The 23,598-nt window shown below is 44.4% G+C and overlaps 1 protein-coding gene across 4 annotated transcripts in view; it reads left to right on the top strand.

Moving 5' to 3' along the window:
• The first annotated feature begins 2,577 nt into the window (after nucleotides 1-2,577).
• TUBGCP4 (tubulin gamma complex associated protein 4) overlaps nucleotides 2,578-23,598 on the top strand; it is a 42,333-nt gene continuing 21,312 nt past the window's right edge. For 2 of the 4 annotated variants that reach the window (XR_007776242.1, XM_050967223.1), the window contains exons 1-7: nucleotides 2,580-2,873; nucleotides 2,945-3,073; nucleotides 6,183-6,305; nucleotides 6,891-6,944; nucleotides 7,879-7,935; nucleotides 12,878-12,957; nucleotides 14,177-14,378. Coding sequence is in view for 3 of the 4 variants with exons in the window: in XM_050967223.1 (XP_050823180.1) it covers nucleotides 2,796-2,873; nucleotides 2,945-3,073; nucleotides 6,183-6,305; nucleotides 6,891-6,944; nucleotides 7,879-7,935; nucleotides 12,878-12,957; nucleotides 14,177-14,378 (723 nt within the window). In the remaining variant the exon portion in view is untranslated. Of the gene's footprint in view, nucleotides 2,874-2,944; nucleotides 3,074-6,182; nucleotides 6,306-6,890; nucleotides 6,945-7,878; nucleotides 7,936-12,877; nucleotides 12,958-14,176; nucleotides 14,379-23,598 lie in introns of all 4 variants that reach the window. The other 2 variants (XM_050967224.1, XM_050967225.1) reach the window with 2 other exon arrangements.

Below are 23,598 nucleotides of genomic sequence, written 5' to 3'. Positions count from 1 at the left end.
GGCAAGTCATGCCTGACTAACCTAATTGCCTTCTATGACGAGATGATAGGGGAAAGCAGTGGACGTGTTATTACTTGACTTTAGCAAAGCTTTTGATACAGCCTCCCCCAGCATTCTTGCCGGCAAGTTAAAGAAGTATGGGTTGGATGAATGGACTATAAGGTGAATATATAAGGTGGCTAGATCGTCAGGCTCAACGGGTAGTGATCAATGGCTTCATGTCTAGTTGGCAGCCGGTATCAAGTGGACTCGGTCCTGGGGCTGGTTTTGTTCAATATCTTCATTAATGATCTGGAGGATGGCGTGGACTGCACCCTCAGCAAGTCTGCAGATGACACTAAACTGGGAGGAGCGGTAGATGTGCTGGAGGGTAGGGATAGGATACAGAGTGACCTAGACAAATTAGAGGATTGGGCCAAAAGAAATCTGAGGAGGTTCAACAAGGACAAGGGCAGAGTCCTGCACTTAGGACGGAAGAATCCCATGCACTGCTACAGACTAGTGACTGAATGGCTAGGCAGCAGTTCTGCAGAAAAGGACTTAGGGGTTAGAGCGGACAAGAAGCTGGATATGAGTCAACAGTGTGGCTCTTGTTGTCAAGAAGGTTAACGGCATTTTGGGCTGTATAAGTAGGGACATTGCCAGCAGATCGAGAGACATGATCATTCCCCTCTATTTGGCATTGGTGAGGCATCATCTGGGGTACTGTGTCCACTTTTGGGCCCCACACTACAAGAAGGATGTGGAAAAATTGGAAAGAGTCCAGCGGAGGGCAACAAAAATGATTAGGGGGCTGGAGCACATGACTTATGAGGAGAGGCTGAGGGAACTGGGATTGTTTAGTCTGCAGAAGAGAAGTATGAGGGGGGATTTGATAGCTGCTTTCAACTACCTGACGGGGGTTCCAAAGAGGATGGATCTAGACTGTTCTCAGTGGTACGAGATGACAGAACAAGGAGTAATGGTCTCAAGGTGCAGTGGGGGAGGTTGGATATTAGGAAAACCTTTTTCCCTAGGAGGGTGGTGAAGCACTGGAATGGGTTCCCTAGGCAGGTGGTGGAATCTCCTTCCTTAGAGGTTTTTAATGTCAAGCTTGACAAAGCCCTGGCTGGGATGATTTAGTTGGGGATTGGTCCTGCTTTGAGCAGGGGGTTGGACTAGATGACCTCCTGAGGTCCCTTCCAACCCTGATATTCTATGATTCTATGATTTGCAGCTACAGGTGTTGGGAAAGGGTTCCTTCCCTCAAAGTCTTTTTTTGGCTGTTACTGCCATCTCAGAAGTTTCCCAGTATCATCAAAACCAGCCATTAAAAGCTCTTGAGTCAACCCCCCCAAAATGATGAGATTTTAAAAACTATGATTTTTTTTAAATAATAAATTTGGTGTGTGTTTTATTTGCCTTCTGGTTTCTGGCACCTGCTTCACATTTTGAAGCTTTTCCTGCAACCACGAGGGCTAGAATGTTTTTCTTAAATGAAAGTTGAGATACTCACACAATCTTCAATGCCAGCAGCTGGGGCTTTAAGAACGGTCCCAAATATGACAAGAATTGTGACAAAATCTCAGGAGTTGGCCACAGTGGTTCCCCTCTGGAGCTGCAGCTTCCTGGCTGCAGGAAGGGCAGATTTCTCTGGTGTTCCAACAAATCGGTTCCCATCAGGGCTGGTGCAAGGATATTTCGCGCCCTAGGCGAAACTTCCACCTTGCGCCCTCCCCCCCACGCCCCCGCCCTGAGGCACCCCCTCTGCAGCAGCTCCTCCCCTCCGCCCTGAGGCGCCCCCCTTGCGGCAGCTCCCCTCTCCGCCCTGAGGTGCCCCCCTTGCGGCAGCTCCCTCCCTCCGCCCTCAGGCCCCCCCCGCAGCAGCTCCCCCTCTCTGCCCTGAGGCACCCCCCCGCGGCAGCTCCCCACCCCCCACCCTCCGCCCTAAGGCAGCCCCGCGCCCTGCGTCCTCGCTGAGCATGCCGTAGCTGCTTCACTTCTCCTACCTCCCAGGCTTGCAGTGCCAATCAGATTAGGTGCTGCAAGCCTGGGAGGCGGGAGAAGTGAAGCAGCCACGGCGTGCTCGGGGAGGAGGTGGAGCAGGGGTGAGCTGGGGTGGGGAGTTCCCCTGCGTGCCGCCCCTCCCCCCTTACTTGCTGCAGGTGGCCCTCTCCGCCCTCCCCTGCCCCAGCTCCCTCCACCTAAATGCCGGTGGTGACCAGGGCGGCCGAAGATCCAGCTGCCGCCATTGCTGCAGAAGAAAATGGCGCCCCCCAAATCCTAGTGCCCTAGGCGACCGCCTAAGTCACCTAAATGGTTGCACGGGCCCTGGTTCCCATGCTAAGTGAAAATAAAGTCCTTTTCCCCCAGAGGATCCTCTCACCAGCGGGGTGGCCATGGGGGCGGTCAGGACAGTCCCCGCATTGGCACTGGCACTGTGGAGATCGCCCACAGCCCGGAGTCCTTCGAAGGGCAAGCGGATGCTGAACGGCTGTTTCGCATGAGCCTAGGTCTGGAACTACACTTCCCCAAGGCCTTTGCGGGAGCAGCCTTTCCCTTCGGTCGGTGAGAGGATTGGAACTACACTTCCCAGTGGCCTTTGCGGGAGCAGCCTTTCCCTTCGGTCGGTGAGAGGAGCAGGACTACACTTCCCAGTGGCCTTTGCGGGGGCAGCCTTTCCCTTCGGTCTGTGAGAGGAGCAGGACTACACTTCCCAGTAGTCTTTGCGGGAGCAGCGGAACTACACTTCCCAGGGGGTTTGCGGAGCTTGCTGGGCGTGTGGAGCCGAGCGGCCGCTGGTTCCAACTCCCAGGATGATTCACGAGCTGCTCTTGGCGCTCAGCGGGTACCCCGGGGCCGCGTTCATCTGGAGCAAGAGGAGCGGCCTCCAGGTACCACCCGGTCCGGGCCCCCCTCCCCTCGCGCTCAGCCCCCGCGCTCACCCGGCTTCGCTTCTCCGCAGGTGTCCCAGGAGCTGCCGTTCTTGCACCCCAGCGAGAGCAGCGTCCTGAACCGGCTCTGCCGTCTCGGCACCGACTACATTCGCTTCACCGAGTTCATCGAGCAGTACACGGGCCACGTGCAACAGCAGGTGCGGGCGGGCCGAGGGGCTGAGTTCTCCCTTCCGGGGGAAGGCCGCGCTCCTCCATCCCCTGAGCCCTCAGTGGCGTCAGGACTCAGCTGCCCGCGGGGTGTGTGGGGGAGTGGCCCGTACCTCTCACACCGGTCTGGATGTGCCTGTAATTAAACTCCATAATACACTGATGATTGTGTATAAAATGTGAGGCCTACCCTAGAGGCTTATTAACTTGTTACCCTACTAGAAAATAGTCCTTCAGTTTGCTAATGTGCAATAAACAAATCCATCACATTGCGTTTCCAGAAAGATCTGCCCAATGAGAAAGACAAAGCCCACTTCAGCAGTTCCCTGAGCACCCGGCATCTCATTTGAAGTCAGTGGGTGGTGCTTGTACCAGGGCTGAATTAGGTCTTAAGCTTCCAAAATGAAAGGATAGAGAAATTTATGGCTAAGCTAATTTTTCAAAGCAAAATCTATTAACTAAGCTGCCTCAGGATGGGACAGTATTGCTATGAAAAAATAGACTTCAGAAAGGACAAAATTGCTTTCTCTCCTCAAGACTTTAAAATTATCCATGGAAAAAGCTTTCCGAACTTTACTTACTCAGTAACTCATTATTGTACTATAGAACTACTTTCTGTAAGAAGTAATAGCTCCCACTCTGAAATTTATGCCACTATGTTTTTACTCTTTCAGGTTAGGTTCACACTAAAAATAGCATTGTGAAACCCTCTCTAGTTGTATGTTAGACTTGTACATTCAGAGTAATGAAATTTCAGTAAACAATTAAAACTCATTTAGGTAATAATCTTAAAAATGTGTTCCTTCCTGCTATGGTTTGCATACCTCACTGCTCTGTTTAAATAACTTATTTGGAAGTGTCTAGAATGGGGAGGTAGAAAGAGCAAAGATGTGAAACCACAGGATGAGTGCGTTGGAGATACGAGGTGAGGGGACATGTAGCTCTCTGTCTTATGCAGTGGGTGACTCTTCCATAACCAGTTGAACTGTGAAGTCTGTATGGTCCCTCTGAGGCACACTTTCTGTTCCCCTCAGTCAGGGTCACTCAGCTTGCTTCTTTCTGCATTTGTGCATCAACCTAGCCTGCTCCTGAAAGTTGATGCTGTCTGCATGGAGCAGCTCAGTCTCGTTTAATGGAATGGATTAAAAGACTTGCAAGCATAAATTTGGATAGAGTTGCAGAAATCTAAGTAGAGGCCCTCTGTGCTTACTGAAGCCTTCACTGCAATGGAACAAACAACCAGGGTGTAGAAATGAGAATGTCAGAACAAAGCGAATGACAAAGGATACTAGAGGGATAGGGTTACTTTGTCTTGATAAAGCTTATTAACTTGCATTTTCATTCTAAACACCAGGGTCCCATTTCAGCCTTTGAGGTCCTAAAAAAAATTACTGGAGAAAGCTGGCAAACAGTCTTGGAGACTGCAGTCCTTTAGCCACACAATAGGTACTGCCCAGGAAATGTGGTACAAACTTTCCTCCATATTTTCCCTTACCAGTGTATCTCAGTCTTGAACTGGATTAACCACCTACAGTGCTAAGAAAAGATTTTGGTCTTCATGGTCCATGCAGTCTTAATGTCAATAGGTCGTCAAGATACTCCTTTTCGACTAATTCATATGTGTTAAAGCTAGAAAAGACCATTGTGGCTCTAATCTCATTACTTACATAACATGGATTATAGAATTTAACCCAGTGATTTCTGCATTGAGCTAGAGCAGATCTTTTTAGAAGTCCGTGATGAAGAATCCACCACGTCCCTTGGTAATCTGTTTCAGTGGTGAATTACCCTTTCATTAAAAAATTGCATTTCTTTTCCTTTTTGAACTTTGCTGACTTCAGCTTCTAGCCACTGGATCATGTAATGCCTTGGTCCACTAGTTTAAAGAGCCTTCTATTATTAGTTGCCTTCTTCCTGTGTAGGTAACTATAGACTGATAGAGTTGTCTCTTAAATATCTCTTTGATAAGCTACATGAATCAAGTTTCTCTCTAGCTTTTAATATTAAACCAGGGTTTCTAGACCACATCCTTTTTTTAAAGTGGATACCATAACAGAACACTGTACTGCAGTAGTGGGCTCACCAATGCCATGTATAGAGGCAATATTACCTACTTACTTCTGTGCCTCATTCCTGTGTTAATACATCCAAGTATTGTTAGCCCTTTTTGCAACAGCATTGCATAGAGAGGTCATGTGCAGTTGGTTATCTACAATGACCCTCCACATATTTTACAGAGACACTGCTTTCCAGACAATTTCACATCTTTCCCACCTTAGCCAAATTAATTGGGAGGGGGAGAGAGGGAAGAGGAGACTGATGGGGGAGAAACATACATATGTATGCCAAGTAGCCTTTTCTAGCAGGGAAGAGAGAAGAGCAAATGACTCAGAATCCACTACTGGCTTTACAGTGCAAACCTAAATTTATCTGAGAGGTGCTTAAATATTACCATGATGATTGTACAGAAAACCCTTAAATAGATAGAGGCTGGAGGCTATGTATGATAGCATGATATGGATACTTACATATCCAAAACTGGACTCAAATCTCTCATTCTGGTTTATAAAAAAAAAAAAAAAAAGCCTTAAAATTTGTTACTAACAGACTGGCTGGATTTGTAAAATAAGGGTAATGCTCACTTATCCCACGGGATGGCAAGGCTTTATTACAGTTTGCAAAGTAGTTTGAGATCCATTTGTGAACACTTCATGTCAGCATAAAGTAACAGTGAAATGTACAAATAGCCAATGTATTATGCAATCTTCTGTCTCAAGAGTTCCTTACTTGTATATCCAAATGGACTGAATACAATTCTCCATCTTTACCAGCTGACCCACCTCCAATTAACAGCTGATTTTATTGGTACTTTAAGTGGTTGCTTAAGATGGACTTCACTATTTTTATTTGGATTGTGACCTAGTGGTGAACACCTCTATCCACTGAGTCACTTAGGCCTAGCTCCTCAAAGATATTTAGGTCCTGAAGGTTGAAATCAATGGGAGCTAAGTGCCTAAATATCTCAGGGATTTGGGCCTTAGTCCCCAGTCCATTCACCAATGTACTGGGGCTAATTCAAAACTTACTGTTTGATTTTAGGATCATCACCCTTCCCAGCAGACCCAGTGTGGGTTACATGGGATTTACTTGCGGGCCTTCTGTACAGGGCTCGATTCAGTGCTGCAGCCCTACCGACAGGCATTGCTTGACCTGGAGCAGGAGGTAAGGGAGAGAAAACTGGAAGAAGCAGTGCTCTATTCAATGTTATGAGCTGAAATACTGTGCAGTGGGAACTTGTCTCTTCAGTAACAAAAAAGCTAACAAGAAGCAGCCAAAGATGGGATGGAATCTTTCATTTTCACTGTGGGGGTGTCTTCCGAATTGCTGCTGTGAGGTTCCACTGTAACCCACTGGTCAGTATGTTACATGTCCCCCTCTATGTCAGATCCACAGAGAATGCAAGTGTTTGGGTCCTCAGATTCAGATCCTCATTCTCTAGGTCAAGCTGTAGAGAGTTGCGCTTATAGCTCTGAAGGTCCTCGGTTAAATCTGTGGTGTGTCAGCCAAGTTGGTAGGCGTCTTGGGTAGATTCACTTTGAGTCAATGCCCAGTGATTGCATGGGCTGCTCACTCTCATCATAAGTAACATCCTGAAGGGGGATATGATTCAAAAGTTTTTGTGAAAAGATCTGTGTTATCAGGACTTCTGAGGGTACAGTTTTGCTCTTTACCTTTTTCCACCAAAGTTTAGTGCTACCGATTAGAGGCTTATTTTGGTTTGTACTAACTTTTCTGTTGTGGTTGCAGTTCCTGGCTGACCCTCACCTCTCCATCTCCCACATTAACTACTCTCTGGATCAGGTATGTTGCATTTGTTGTCATCTTACTACTGGTATATACAGCATGTGCAATGTTGCAGAGCTACCATTGTTACTAAAACTTCAATTTCTGATGTTTGTACACTTAAATTACGAGCCTTAAAGTTGTGTTTGTCATCTTTAGCTTTTAATATGGTGTAGTTATACTTGTAAGAAATAGATTTTCCTTTCTAATTTCCACCTTACATGCTACCAGCTATTTCAATTTTGCATGATCACACTTCAGAAATGTTAGGAACGCTACAGTCTGCCCTTGACTTTAAGCAGCTCCAGCTCTCAGATGACAAACCCATTTGTTTTCTTTAATGATCTTTTCACCACGGAGCACAGCTGTTGAGGTCATGTGCCTACCTATGTGGCCATGGAACCTTTTTGACTAGATGTCAGCTGGGGAGGCACGCATCATTGCCTTGTCAGGGATATAATAGCTCTCCCTTTAACCATCCAACAGTTACTCTCTGCCTTCAAAAGTCCCATTTAGAGTTTAGCTGCAACATAGAGGGAAGCCAGTGCAGCTCTTCCTATCCTCATGTTAGAGTCCCCTAAATTTATCATCTTGAGAGACTTCAGTACCCACCTAGACAGCACTTCTAGCACACTGGCACAACTCATGTCATCCATGACAATCTTACTAAGTGACCAGAGAATCTCCAGATAAGCATCACCTCCACTGTTCAGTCTAGTTGCTGATGTTAAGGTAGAGTAACATCACCAGTATCCTGGTATAATCATCGTCTCATCTCTGTAGAAGCCATGGTCTCTCTTCCAGGGACATCCAGAACACTAAGTGGGGCCAGTGAGGTAATAGACTGATAAACCACCACAACCAGCTGCTATCCATACTAGCCCCTAAATGCCCCATCCCTACATATCGCTACTTAGAAGCCTATTTTTACATGTTGATCCTTGCTTTGCAGTTCCAACTCCTCTTCCCCTCGGTGATGGTTGTGGTGGAGCAGATCAAGACCCAGAAGGTATAGTAAATGGGAGCTGGTTTCTCTGTAGCATAATCTGTTGTTCCCATCCATTCCCTTTAGTTAAAATTGCATGAGGGTGTAAATGACACTAGATGTTTGACAGAACTTATAGGAGAAGGTAGATGAGGCTCCTCAGGAAACATTTGCTTTCCTTTTTCAGAGTTTATATCTTCCTCCTGAAGACTGCATGATTCAGGCCAGGGAAGGTTTTTGAGGATCAGCAAGAACGAGGCACTGGGGTGGTCAGAACCGTCCATATGTGCTCCCTGCGTATGGGGCAGATTATCTAATTACTGGCTATGGATTCTTTTTTTCACTGATGTCAGTGAGGCACCTTGGACAGTGCTCATTTGGTGTCACTTACATAAATAGATGGAGAGACTAAGGCGGAAAAATTGTATGGTGGAGGTAGCCCAACAGCATGAAGCTCATGCACTGATATGAAATTCCCTTATTTTCCCCTTTGTAATTTACAGAGAATGGGGGTGGAGTATTGGGGGGTGAGCTGGTAAGGCTGTAATTGGAGCTGGTGGGATGGAAGGTTGTGCATTTCTGTGGTTGGAGAAAGAGATTCTGAGACAGGTTTGAATGGAGAAACAAAGGGAAAGGTTTGGAGCAAGGATGGAAGCAGATGAGTTTGGGTGGGGTGGGACTGCAGAGAGCCCTTGTCTTTGATCACATTTAATTCACAGTAGAAAAGTATGGAGCACATTTGCCACCTTTATTGTGTATTGGTGACTGGGATTCCTTGAGTCTTACAAATCCCAAAGACAAGGCAGGAGAAGCAGGATTTCTGACTTCACAATCCATGAAATGTCCTCTAGCCAGTAACAGAGGGTTATGGGAGAACTTGTGTGTTGGAGTCCACAAGTCTGCTGGGCTCTGATGTGGGGTGTGGGAGGAAGATATATAAGAACATGAGAATGGCCATCCTGGGTCAGACTAAAGGTCCATCTAGCCCAGTATCCTGTCTTTCAACAGTGGCCAATGCCAAGGCCCCAGAGGTAATGAACAGAACAGGGAATCATCAAGTGATCTATCTCGTCGTCCATTCCCAGCTTCTGGCAGATAGAGGCTGGGGACACCATTCCTGCCCATCCTGGCTAATAGCTATTGATGGACCTCTCCTCAATGAACTTATCTAGTTCTTTTTTTAACCCTGTTATAGTCTTGGCCTTCACAATATCCTCTGGCAAGGAGTTCCACCGGTTGACTGTGCATGGTGTGGAAAAAATACTTCCTTTTGTTTGTTTTAAACCTGCGGCCTATTAATTTCATTTGGTGACCCCTAGTTCTTCTGTTATGAGAAGGAGTAAATAACACTTCCTTATTTACTTTCTCCACAGCAGTCATGATTTTATGGACCTCTACTCTATGCCCCCTTAGTCGTCTCTTTTCCAAGCCGAAAAGTCCCAATCTTATTACATTCTCCTCATATGGGAGCTGTTCCATTCCCCTAATCATTTTTTTGTCCTTTTCTGAACCTTTTTCAATTCCAATATATCTCTTTTGAGATGGGGTGACCACATCTGCACGCAGTATTCAAGATGTGGGCGTACCATGGATTTATATAGAGTCAGTATGATATTTTCTGTCTTCTTATCGATCCCTTTCTTAATGATCCCCAGTATTGTTTGCTTTTTTTGACTGCCGCTGCACATTGAGTGAATGTTTTCAGAGAACTATCCACAATGACTCCAAGATCTCTTTCTTGAGTGCAGCAAAGAATCCTGTGGCACCTTATAGACTAACAGACGTTTTGGAGCATGAGCTTTCATGGGTGAATACCCACCTCTTCAGATGCATGTCTTGAGTGGTAACAGCTAATTTAGACCTCATCATTTTATATGTATAGTTGGGATTATGTTTTCCAATGTGCATTACTTTGCATTTATCAACACTGAGTTTCATCTGCCATTTTGTTGCCCAGTCACCCAGTTTTGAGAGATTCTTTTGTGTAGCTTTTTGCAGTCTGCCTGGGACTTAACTATCTTGAGTAGTTTTGTATCATCTGCAAATTTTGCTACCTCACTGTTTACCTCTTTTTCCAGATCATTTATGAATATGTTGACTAGGACTGGCCCGAGTACAGATCTCTGGGGGACACCACTCTTTATCACTCTCCATTTTGAAAACTTGACCATATATTCCTATCCTTTGTTTCCTATCTTTTAACCAATTACCAGTCCATGAGAGGACCTTCCCTTTTATCCCATGACAGCTTACTTTGCTTAAGAGCCTTTGGTGAGGGACCTTGTCAAAGGCTTCTGAAAATCTAAATACAATATATCCATTGGATCCCCTTTGTCCACATGCTTGTTGACCCCCTCAAAGAATTCTAATAGATTGGTGAGGCATGATTTTCCTTTACAAAAACCATGTTGATGCTTCCCCAACAAATTATGTTCATCTATGTGTCTGACAGTTTTGTTCTTTACTGTTGTTTCAACCAGTTTGCCTCGTACTGAAGTCAGGCTCATCGCCTGTAATTGCCGGGGTCACTGCTAGAGCCCTTTTAAAAAATTGGCATCATATTAGCTATCCTCCAGTCATTTGCTACAGAAGCTGATTTAAATGATAGGTTACAGCAATGGTTCTCAAACATTTGTACTGGTGACCCCTTTCACATAGCAAGCCATTGTGCAACCCCCCCCCTTCTTATATTAAAAACACTTCTTTACATATTTAACCCCATTATAAATGCTGGAGGCAAAGTGGGGTTTGGGATGGAGGCTGACAGCTCGCGACCCCCCATGTAATAACCTTGTGACTCCCTGAGGGGTCCTGACCCCCTGTTGGAGAACCCCTGGGTTACAGACTGCAGTTAGTAGTCCTGCCATTTCACATTTGAGTTCCTTCGGAACTTTTGGGTGAATACCATTTGGTCCTGGTGACTTATTAAAGTTTAGTTTATCAATTTGTTGCAAAACCACCTCTGACACCTCAGTCTGGGACAGTTCCTCAGATTTGCCATCTAAAAAGAATGGCTCAGGTTTGGGAATAATCCTCAACCGTGACAACAGATGCAAAAAATTCATTTAGTTTCTCCACAATGGGCTTATCGTCCTTGAGTGCATCTTTAGCATCTGGATCATCCAGTGGCTCCACTGTTTGTTTAGCAGGCTTCCTGCTTCTGATGTACTTAAACAAAATTTGCTATTACTTTTTGAGTCTTTGGCTAGCTATTCTTCAAATTCTTTTTTGGCCTTCCTAATTATATTTTTACACTTCATTTGCCAGAATTTATGCTCCTTCCTATTTTCCTCACTAGGATTTAACTTCCACTTTTTAAAGGATGCCTTTTAGCCTCTCATTGCTTCTCTTACTTTGTTTAGCCACGGTGGCTCTTTTTTGGTTCTTTTACTATGGTTTTTAATTTGGAGTATACATTTAAGTTGAGCCTCTATTATGGTGTCTTTAAAAGTTTCCATGCAGATTTCAGGGATTTTACTTTTGGTGTTGTACCTTTTAATTTCTGTTTGGTTAACCACCTCATTTTTGTGTTGTTCCCCTTTCTGAAATTAAATGCTACAGTGTTGAGCCGCTGTGGTGTTTTCCTCGCCACAGGGATGTTAAATTTAATTATATTATGGTCACTGTTACCAAGCGGTTCAGCTATATTCACCTCCTGGACCTGATCCTGTGCTCCGCTTAGGACTAAATCAAGAATTGCCTCTCCCCTTGTGGGTTCCAGGACCAGCTGCTCTAAGAAGCAGTCATTTAAGGTGTCATAAACAGAGAGTTAAGGATTAATGCCTCTTTTACCTGTAAAGGGTTAAGAAGCTCAGTAAATCTGGCTGACACCTGACAAGAGGACCAATAAGGGGACAAGATACTTTCAAATCTTGGTGGAGGGAAGTCTTTGTTTGTGCTTTTGTTTTGGGTGGTGTTGGCTTTTGGGACTAAGAGGGACCAGACATCCATCCAGGCTCTCAAAATCTTTCTGAATCAGTCTCTCATGTTTCAAAATTGTAAGTAATAGCCAGGGAAGGCGGATTAGTCTTATTTTTGTTTTCTCAACCTGTAAATGTCTTTTTTTTTTTTTTTTTGCTGAGAGGATTTTACCTCTGCTTGCTGTAACTTTGAACCTAAGGCTAGAGGGGGTTCCTCTGGGCTATACGAATTTGATTACCCTGTAAAGTATTTTCCATCCTGATTTTACAGAGATGATTTTTACCTTTCTTCTTTAATTAAAAGCTTTCTTTTTAAGAACCTGATTGATTTTTCCTTGTTTTAAGATCCAAGGGGATTGGATCTGGACTCACCAGGGATTGGTGGGGGAAAGGAGGAGGGGATGGTTAATTTCTCCTTGTTTTAAGATCCAAGGGGTTTGGATCTGTGTTCACCAGGGAATTGGTGAAGTCCCTCAAGGCCACCCAGGGAGGGGAGAGTTTTGGGGGGACAGGAAGTGCTCCAGACACTGAAATTTCTGGATAGTGGCAGAGTTACCAGATCTAAGCTAGTAAATAAGCTTAGAAGTGTCCATGCAGGTCCCCACATTTGTACCCTAAAGTTCAGAGTGGGGAAGGAACCTTGACATAAGGGGTCAAGAAACTTTATTTCTGCACCCCTTCCTGAGGTGATATATACCCAGTCAATGTGGGGGTAGTTGAAATCCCCCATTATTATTATTGAGCCTCTCTCATCTCCCTGAGCATTTCACAGTCACTAACACCATCCTGGTCAGGTGGTCGGTAATGTATCCCTACTGCAATATCCTTATTATTTGAGCATGGAATTACTATCCATATTTCCCCGCCCTTCCAATTCTCACTGGGACCCATTTCCCTTGCACCGTGCACCATTTCCCATATCATTGTAAAGCCTTCTTTGTACATTCAGCTGTAAATGTAGCATTTGAACGTCTGAAACTTCGGTGTGGAATCAAGTGAAGATTTCTCACTGCAAATCCAGTTTGACCACTTTGTTTCTTCTGCAGATTCATGGCTGTCAGCTCTTGGAGACTGTCTATAAACACAGCTGTGGGGGGCTGCCCCCTGTGCGTAGTGCACTGGAAAAGTAAGGAGATTCACTACTACTACTGCTTGACTATTATGCTCTTGTAACAGCTGGAGTTAGTGCCAAAATATCTTCTCTCTCTAGCTATAGCAAATAGAGATATGTCTAACAAGAGCCCTGTGTGGTCTGAGAGGCAGGAGTGGAATGCTGCGCTGACAGCCCTGAAGGCTCAAATCCTCTGTTTATGTACAGGATAAGTACAACATAAGCAGCTGCAGTACAAGCTTCCTTCACACACTGAACTACTATTTATCTAGGGTGACCATATGTCCCAATTTTATAGGGGCAGTCCTGATTTTTGGATCTTTTTCTTATGTAGACTCCTATTACCCCCCATCCCGTCCCGATTTTTCACATTTGCTGTCTGGGCACCCTACACACTGTGAAGAGGCATGGCCTCACACAGAGAAGGAAAGCCAGGATAAGAGAAGAATGGAAGACGCGTTGTGATCAGCGCAATCTCACTGCTGAGCTTGTGAGGCATTTCCTACGGAAGGTGGGGGTTTACGCTCCCTGGCCTCTCTGCTGAGACTGTCAATGAGGGACAGTTGACTGGCTTAGGGATGGCTTTGTAAGTCTCTGTCCCCCACGCCCGCACTTTTCCCCTTACCTAATGCAATTTGTATGGAAGTTGCACTGGAAGAAGTTCCATTGTGTCAGTTGACCCCCTGGAACATAGATTGGAGATTCAGACATGGGGTGATTTGATTGGTTGAATATTACTAGAAATGGGTTCCCTTGGAGTAGGACTGTCAAGGTGCAGATTGTGGTGCTGCTAAATTAAATTAAATTAAGGGAGATATCCTATCTCCTAGAACTGTAAGGGACCTTGAAAGGTCATCGAGTCCAGCCCCCTGCCTTCACTAGCAAGACCAAGTACTGATTTTTGCCCCAGATTCCTAAGTGGCTCCCTCAAGGATTGAACTGAGAACCCTGGGTTTAGCACGCCAATGCTCAAACCACTGAGCTATCCCTCCCCCTCTAAAATGGCAGCTAAGTGAATAGGAGCAGTGATAAGCTAACATATTGGATACTTTAGTTTGAGCCTACTTCCTGTGAGGGAGGTATACAAATAGTACTTTAATGGCACACTCAAAGCCATTCACCTTCCTCCATGAGCAAATTTCACTTGTTAGCACTTCAGCTCTCACCATGCGTATTTTGTTCTGATTGTTATATACACTGCCCTCTTTCACTTTCCATTATGCTTGGTCCCCAGGATCCTGGCTGTATGTCATGGAGTCATGTATAAGCAGCTCTCTGCCTGGATGCTGCATGGACTACTCCTGGATCAACATGAAGAGTTCTTTGTTAAACAGGGCCCGTCTTCTGGGAATGTCCCTGCCCAGCCTGAAGAAGAGGAGGATGACCTGGGGATTGGGGGACTAACAGGAAAACAGCTGCGAGAGCTGCAGGACCTGGTGAGATTGCAGGTCAAAGTATGGCATTCTCAGAACATTAGAGAATGTAGTCAGAAATCTGTCTTTCTGCTTCAATGAAAGAGCATTAATGAGCCATGGTAAGATGACAAATCAATGAGATACTGTAATATGCAGCTACAAACTAGGCAAAAAGGACCAGTGAGGTCATAGAGGTGGGAGATATGGAATTTTTTAAGCATTGTGCCACACATAAGGCACACATGTATTAAACAAGAAAGGAAGCAGGAAAGTAAAAGGAAAAAAGTTTAGCATGGATAAATGGCTAAGTCCATGAGGTTCAGACTAAACAGATTCTTCAGAAAAGGGAGATTCAATTCTAGTGAAGCCATTAGAAAGGATCAAATTACAGCAAGTAAAGTGAGGAGGTGGGTGAGGTAATATCTTTTATTGGACCAACTTCAAGCTAGACAGAGTTCTTCAGGTCTGGGAAAGGTACTTAGCTGTGACACTTCAGCACCTTTCCTAAACCTGAAGAAGGGCTCTGTATAAGCTCAAAAGCTTGTATCACCAACAGAAGCTGATCCAGTAAAAGTTATAACTTCACCCACCTTGTGTCTCTAATATCCTGGGACCAACACTGCATCACCTTGATGGATCGGTCCATCAGCCCTCATATAGACTGCGCTGATCACAACACGTCTTCCATTCTTCTCTTATCCTGGCCTGCCTTCTCTGTGGGCAGCCATGCCTTTTCACAGTAAAATCTTCCCATCTCTTTGGAGGTCGTCCGAGTGGTTGTTTCAGTTCCTGTGGGTTCCACTCGGCGACAGCTGCTGTCCATCAATTGCCAGTGAGCCTCGCTATATGCCTGGCCCCGTCACATTTTACAGTACCTGCTTTCAACAATGACGTCCTGCACTCCAGTCTGCTGTCTGATCACTTCATTGGGGACTTGGTCACAGGTTGAAATCCCCAAAATTCTTTCCACCACCCACTCCATGATACAGTTGTTGCTCCTTATCTTTGTCAGTACCCAGGTTTTGTTGCTGTACAACATTGCCAGCAGTACTGTTGAGTTGAAGAGTTCAGAACATGTTGCCTCTACTGATTTTTCCTTGGAGGACATCCTTGATAGAACTGAATGTGTGCCAACTAGTTTTCTTTCTTTGCGAGAGTTTGCCTTTCTGATTATGGCACATGTTCATTTCTTGGCCCAAACAAACATATAACTCATCTTCTATTTGTTCTCCCTTGACTATTATTTGGCAAGGAATCAGACTGCATAAATTTCATTTTAGAACGGTCCTTTTGTGTTGAGTTCTCGCAGCATTTTCTGTAGTTTGATGGTGTTTTCAGCAATTAACACAATATCGTCCATGAATCTGAGGTGGTTTAACTGCTCTCCATTGATGCTAATTTCACCCTTCCAATTCATCTGCCTCATTACCATTTTGAGGTAGGCTGTGAAGAGTTTCAGTGAAATCGTGTCTCCTTGCTTGACACTTCTTTTGACTGGGATGCGAAGGGGAGTGTTGAACAGAGTTATATCCAGGGTGCAGTCAGAGTTTGCTTCCTTTAGTACTTTGAGTCAATGCCCTGCTCTACAAGAGCTTTCAGCACTGCATCAATCTGTATGCTGTTGAATGCTTTTTCATAATCATTGAAGGCAATGTATAAAGGGAATTTATATTCCCTTGAACACTCCAATATCCGGTTTATAGTGAAGATATGGTCTATTGTGCTAAAATTCCTTTGAAAACCTGCCTGCTCTGTTGGCTGCTGTTTGCCCAATTTCTGTGAGAGCTGGTTTGTTATTACTTTGGTGAAGAGCTTGCAGACATGTGAGAGCAGGCATATTAGAATCATAGAAGATATGGGTTGCAAGAGACCTCAGGAGGTTATCTAGTCCAACTCCCTGCTCAAAGCAGGAACAACAACTACTAAATCATCCCAGCCAGAGCTTCATCAAGCCAGGCCTTAAAAACCTCTAAGGAAGGAGATTCCACTACCTCCCAAGGTAACCCATTCCAGTACTTCACCACCCTCCTAGTGAAATAGTGTTTCCTATTATCCAACCTAGACCTCCCCCACTGCAACTTGAGACTATTGCCCCATGTTCTGTTATCTGCCATCACTGAGAACAACCTAGATCCATCCTTTTTGGAACTCCCTTTCAGGTAGTTGAAAGCAGCTATCAAATCCCCCCTCATTCTTCTCTTCTGCAGACTAAACAATCCCAGTTACCTCAGCCTCTCCTCATAAGTCATGTGACCCAGCCCCCTGATCATTTTCGTTGCTCTCCACTGGACTGTCTCCAATTTATCCACATCCTTTCTGTAGTGGGGGGCCCAAAACTGGACGCAGTACTCCAGATGTGACCTCACCAGTGCCAAATAGAGGGGAATAATCACTTACAGATTCATAGACTCTAGGACTGGAAGGGACCTCGAGAGATCGAGTCCAGTCCCCTGCCCTCATGGCAGGACCAAATACTGTCTAGACCATCCCTGATAGACATTTATCTAATCTACTCTTAAATATCTCCAGAGATGGAGATTCCACAACCACCCTAGGCAATTTATTCCAGTGTTTAACTACCCTGACAGTTTTTCCTAATGTCCAACCTAAATCTCCCTTGCTGCAGTTTAAGCCCATTGCTTCTTGTTCTATCATTAGAGGATAAGGTGAACAAGTTTTCTCCCTCCTCCTGATGACACCCTTTTAGATACCTGAAAACTGCTATCATGTCCCCTCTCAGTCTTCTCTTTTCCAAACTAAACAAACCCAGTTCTTTCAGCCTTCCTTCGTAGGTCATGTTCTCAAGACTTTTAATCATTCTTGTTGCTCTTCTCTGGACCCTCTCCAATTTCTCACATCTTTCTTGAACTGCAGTGCCCAGAACTGGACACAATTCTCCAGTTGAGGCCTAACTAGCACAGAGTAGAGCAGAAGAATGACTTCTCGTGTCTTGCTCACAACACACCTGTTAATGTATCCCAGAATCATGTTTGCTTTTTTTGCAACAGCATCACACTGTTGACTCATATTTAGCTTGTGGTCCACTATAATCCCTAGATCCCTTTCTGCTGTACTCCTTCCTAGACAATCTCTTCCCATTCTGTATGTGTGAAACTGATTGTTCCTTCCTAAGTGGAGCACTTTGCATTCGTCTTTATTAAACTTCATCTGGTTTACCTCAGACCATTTCTCCAGTTTGTCCAGATCATTTTGAATTATGACCCGTCCTCCAAAGCAGTTGCAATCCCTCCCAGTTTGGTATCATCTGCAAACTTAATAAGCGTACCTTCTATGCCAACATCTAAGTCGTTGATGAAGATATTGAACAGAGCCGGTCCCAAAACAGACCCCTGCGGAACCCCACTTGTTATACCTTTCCAGCAGGATTGGGAACCATTAATAGCTACTCTCTGAGTATGGTTATCCAGCCAGTTATGCACCTACCTTATAGTAGCCTCATCTAAATTGTATTTGCCTAGTTTATCGATAAGAATATCATGCAAGACCGTATCAAATGCCTTACTAAAGTCTAGGTATGCCATATCCACCGCTTCTCCCTTATCCACAAGACTCGTTATCCTATCAAAGGAAGCTATCAGATTGGTTTGACACGATTTGTTCTTTACAAATCCATGCTGGCTATTCCCTATCACCTTACCACCTTCCAAGTGTTTGCAGAGGATTTCCTTAATTACTTGTGCCATTATCTTCCCTGGCACAGAAGTTAAACTAACTGGTCTGTAGTTTCCTGGGTTGTTTTTATTTCCCTTTTTTATAGATGGACACTATATTTGCCCTTTTCCAGTCTTCTGAAATCTCTCCTGTCTCCCATGATTTCCAAAGGTAATAGCTAGAGGCTCAGATACCTCCTCTATTAGCTCTTTGAGTATTCTAGGATGCATTTCATCAGGCCCTGGTGACTTGCAGGCATCTAACTTTAAGTGATTTTTAACTTGTTCTTTATTTTATCTTCTAAACCTACCCCCTTCCCATAAGCATTCACTAGGTTAGACATTCCTTCAGACTTCTTGGTGAAGACCGAAACAAAGAAGTCATTAAGCATCGCTGCCATTTCCAAATTTCCTGTTACTGTTTCTCCCGCCTCACTGAGCAGTGGGCCTGCCCTGTCCTTGGTCTTCCTCTTGCTTCTAATGTATTGATAAAAAGTCTTCTTGTTTCCCTTTATTCCCACAGCTAGTTTGAGCTCATTTTGTGCCTTTGCCTTTCTAATCTTGCCCCTGCATTCCTGTGTTTGCCTATATTCATCCTTTGTAATCTGTCCTAGTTTCCATTTTTTATATGACTCCTTTTGATTTTTTAGATCATGCAAGATCTCGTGGTTAAGCCAAGGTGGTCTTTTGCCACATTTTCTATCTTTCCTACCCATCGGAATAGCTTGCTTTTAGGCCCTTAATAGTGTCCCTTTGAAAAACTGCCAACTCTCCTCAGTTGTTTTTCCCCTCAGTCTTGATTCCCATGGGACCTTACCTATCGGCTCTCTGAGCTTACCAAAATCCGCCTTCCTGAAATCCATTGTCTCTATTTTGCTGTACTCCCTTCTACCCTTCCTTAGAATTGCAAACTCTATGATTTCATGATCACTTTCAGCCAAGCTGCCTTCTACTTTCAAATTCTCAACGAGTTCCTCTCTATTTGTTAAAATCAAGTCTAGAACAGCTTCCTCCCTAGTAGCTTTTTCAACCTTCTGAAATAAAAAGTTGTCTGCAATGCAGTCCAGGAACTTATTGGATAGTCTGTGCCCCACGGTATTTTTCCAACATATATCTGGATAGTTGAAGTCCCCCATCACCACCAAATCTTGGGCTTTGGATGATTTTGTTAGTTGTTTAAAAAAAGCCTCATCTACCTCTTCCACCTGGTTAGGTGGCCTGTAGTAGACTCCTAGCACGACATCGCCCTTGTTTTTTATCCCTTTTAGCCTAATCCAGAGACTCTCGACACTTCCGTCTCCTATGTCCATCTCCACCTCAGTCCAACTGTGTATGTCATAAACAGATAGCTAAGGGTTAATGTCTCTTTCACCTGAAAAAAAAAGTAACCTGAAGCACCTAACCAGAGGACCAATCAGGAAACAGGATTTTTTCAACTCTGGGTGGAGGGAAGTTTGTGTGTGAGTCCTTTGTTCTTGGTCTTCTGCCTGTATGCTCTCTCGGCTATGAGGGGATTTCTATTTCTTGCTTTCTAATCTTCTGTTTCCCAGTTGTAAGTACAAAGGATCAGCTAGTGATTTATATGTTTTTTTTTTTTATGTATTTACATGTCTATAGTTGCTGGAGTGCTTTGAATTTTATTCCTTTTGAATAAGGCTGTTTATTCAATATTCTTTTAAGCAATTGACCCTGTATTTGTCACCTTAATACAGAGAGACAATTTTTATGTATTTTTCTTTTTATATAAAGCTTTCTTTTAAGACCTGTTGGAGTTTTTCATTAGTGGGGAACTCTAGGGAATTGAGTCTGCAGCTCACCAGGGAATTGGTGGGAGGAAGAAGTCAGGGGGAAATCTGTGTATGTTAGGTTTACTAGCCCGACTTTGCATTCCCTCTGGGTGAAGAGGGAAGTGCTTGTGTTTCCCGTCTGGAAACGGGGGAGGGTGGAATCCCTCTGCTTAGATTCACGGAGTTTGCTTCTGTGTATCTCTCCAGGAACACCTGGAGGGGGGAAGGGAAAAGGGTTATTTCCCTTTGTTGTGAGACTCAAGGGATTTGGATCTTGGGGTCCCCAGGGAAGGTTTTTGTGGGGACCAGAGTGCCCCAAAACACTCTAATTTTTTGGGTGGTGGCAGCTTTACCAGGTCCAAGCTGGTAACTAAGCTTGGAGGTTTTCATGCTAACCCCCATATTTTGGACGCTAAGGTCCAAATCTGGGACTAGGTTATGATAGTGTACATTTTTAATATATAAGGCAACACCTCTTCCCTTTTTTTCCCCTGTCTATCCTTCTTGAGCAAGCTGTACCCATCCACACCAACATTCCAATCACGTGTATTATCCCACCAAGTTTCAGTGATGCCAACAATGTCATAGTTGTATTTATTTATTAGCACTTCCAGTTCTTCCTGCTTATTACCCATACTTCTCGTATTTGTATATAGGCATCTAAGATACTGGTTTGTTCTTGCCTCCGAGTTTTGCCCTGACCCTCCTTTCTCTCTGCCATTATAGCCCACGTTCCCTCTTGTTTCCGACCCATCTCCCAGGTCTCCATATTCCCCACTTACCTGTGGACTTTGCTCATCTGTCCCCGCTGAACCTAGTTTAAAGCCCTCCTCACTAGGTTAGCCATCCCTCGATCAGCTGGCAATGCTCCTACTAATGCAGCCCAATATGCTGTTAGCCTTCTTGGCAACAAGGGCACGCTGCTGGCTCATATCCAGATTTTCATCCACTGCAATCCCCAGGTCCTTTTCTGCAGAACTGCTTAGCCAGTCGGTCCCGAGCCTGTAGTGGTGCATGAGATTCTTCTGTCCTAAGTGCAGGACTCTGCACTTGTCCTTGTTCAATCTCAGATTTCTTTTGGCCCAATTCTCCAATTAGTTTAGGTCACTCTGGACCATATCCCTACCCTCTAGCGTATCTACCTCTCCCCCTAGCTTAGTGTCATCTGCGAACTTACTGAGCGTGCAATCCATCCCATTATCCAGATCATTAATAAAGATACTGAACAAAACTGGCCCTAGGACCAGTCCCCAGGGCACTCCGCTTGATACCAGCTGCCAACTAGACATTGAGCTGTTGATCACGACCCACTGAGCCTGACAATCTAGCCAGCATTCTATCCACCTTATAGTCCATCCATCCAATCCATACTTTAACTTGCTGTCCAGAATACTGTCGGAGACCATATCAAAAGCTTTGCTAAAGTCAAGATATCACGTCCATTGCTTTTCCCTTATCTACAGAGCCAATCAGGTTGGTCAAGTATGACTTGCCCTTGGTGAATCCATGTTGACTGCTTCTGATCAACTTCCTCTCCTCCAAGTGCTTCAGAATGGTTTCCTTGAGGACCTGCTCCATGATTTTTCCAGAGACCGAGGTGAGGCTGTGACCGGTTAGTAGGTCCCTGGGTTCTCCTCCTTCCCTTTTTAAAGATGGGCACTATATTTGCCTTTTTCCAATCATCCGGGACCTCCCCCAGTCGCCATGAGTTTTCAGATATTATGGCCAATGGCTCTGCAATCACATCAGCCAGTTCCCTCAGCACCCTCAGATGCATATTGGACGATAGTTCTTCAGATCTTCGCTATCACCTTTCTTGTACAGCAAAATGATGTTGGACTTTTTCCAGCTAGAAGGTATTTTTGCATTTCCAAGAAAGACTAAACCTTTGAGCAAGGGTTTACCAGAGGTCTTGGCCTTTAGCTCTTATCTCAGTTGTAAGTCTGTCTTTTCCTGGAGCTTTTCCTTCCTTCATTTGATAAACAGTATGCCAAACTTTGCTGATGAGGATGGGGAGTATGCGCTCATTGGTCTTTTGAAGTGTTGGTAGCGTGACATTTATTTGAGACACGAACCGCTCAGTGTAGAAATCTTTGGAGACCGTTTCCATCCCTGTTCTGTCAATTACTGCTTTTCTGTCCTTGTTCTTCAGCACCATTATTGTCAACCTGTTCAGCGTCAATTCCCATTTGCATTTTTTGAGGCTTCTGCAATATTCAGCAGTCTAAGAGCCTTTCATTTCAGTATTTCTAAAAGTCCTCCTTTAGTTTTCTTATCAGCTTGCAGAGGAGGGAGTACTTGAGTTTGTCGCCATCATTTCGCTTCATATTCTTCCGCTTCTCTAACAAGTTCCTTGTTTCCTCTGAGATTCTTCCCTTTGCTCTTTTTGGTCTTTCTTTCTAGGCTAATTTCATGCATTGCCTTAAATTATCAATTGCAATGAGGACTACAGAAACTTTGCTATCTATGAGGCTCGAGTCTTCTTTGGAAATGTTTGCTTTCGGGATTGCCTTGAATTTTTTCAGCTACAGTCTCTGATTTGCCATCTGTAGCGCTTTCTTTTCCACCTTTTTTGTTGAAGTTGAGCCTCGCTCTGAGCAAGCGATGGTCACCACTGGTGTTGAATGATGGCACTACTGAAATGTCTTGTACGATGCGCTGCTGATCAATCAGAATATAGTCGATCTCATTCTTATTCTTTGCATTGGATGCGATCCATGTCCACCTCCTCTTAGCCTTCTTAAACCAGGTATTATCAATGAACATTTCTTTAGTCTTTGCCAGAGTTACCCGGCGCTCTCCTCATGGATTCCATTTGCTGATGTCATAACTTCCAGTGAAATTTTCGTCGTCTTTCCCTTTCCGACCGTGGCATTGAAGTCTCCCTTCACAATCGTTTATATGGATTTTTGAGTGAGGGTTTCCTCAAGCTCCTGACAGAATTTTTCCACATCATCATCTTCACTTGCTGTATTCAGTGTTGTGCACAAGTAAAGTGTACTGTTATGCAACCTAGCACAGTATGGCTCTTTGTCCTTCTCTAGCAGTTAGACCAGCAAGGTTTGAGTGTGGTACTGAATTCAACGTAATGAACTTGGTCCTTTAGCTCAAACAGTAGAGGCCTCTGTTTTAAGATCCAGCATTCCCAGATTCCATTCAGAGGGCTTGACTGGGGCATTGTTACCAAAGTGTGGTGTGTGTGGGGATTGCTTAGAAGCAGTAGCAGAGTCAAAGTTCTAGTTGATCCAGCCCCTAGTGGGAGACTAGAGGGGGACCAAACCACACTTAGCGTAGCTTACACACAGATGGACGTACCTAAGAGGGATTTAGCCAAAGACAAAAATTATTTCAGTATATTATACAGGAAGTCTGAGAGAATTGATAAGTCTGCATAATCCCGAGGCAGTGAAAGGGCTGTTAAGGAGAATAAAGACTGCAGAGATTCCTTATGATATCTTTTCCTCAGTCTTCACCACAGACATTGAGATTCCTGCCTGAGGGCTACTTTTTTTCAAATAATAAAAATGAGGCACCCTCAGATTGAGGTATCAGCACAGAAGGGAGGTATTAGAATGAACTGATAAATTAAGAACAAGTCAGCAGGACTGAGCAGTCTTCATCTAAGAGTGCTGGAGGGACTTGAGAACAGAGTGGCTGAACTGTTAACAAAAATATGTAAATACTTCCTGAAATCAGCTATTAAATTGGAGAACCAGAGACTAATAATTCAGCTCTTTAAAAATGGTACTGAGTTGATCCTTGGATTATGGACCAATGAACCTT

This window comes from Gopherus flavomarginatus, chromosome 9, assembly GCF_025201925.1.
Source record: "Gopherus flavomarginatus isolate rGopFla2 chromosome 9, rGopFla2.mat.asm, whole genome shotgun sequence".
Classification (NCBI taxonomy): Eukaryota; Metazoa; Chordata; order Testudines; family Testudinidae; genus Gopherus; species Gopherus flavomarginatus.
Note: the sequence above shows the minus strand (reverse complement) of the source record. Positions and strands in the feature narration are given on the sequence as shown.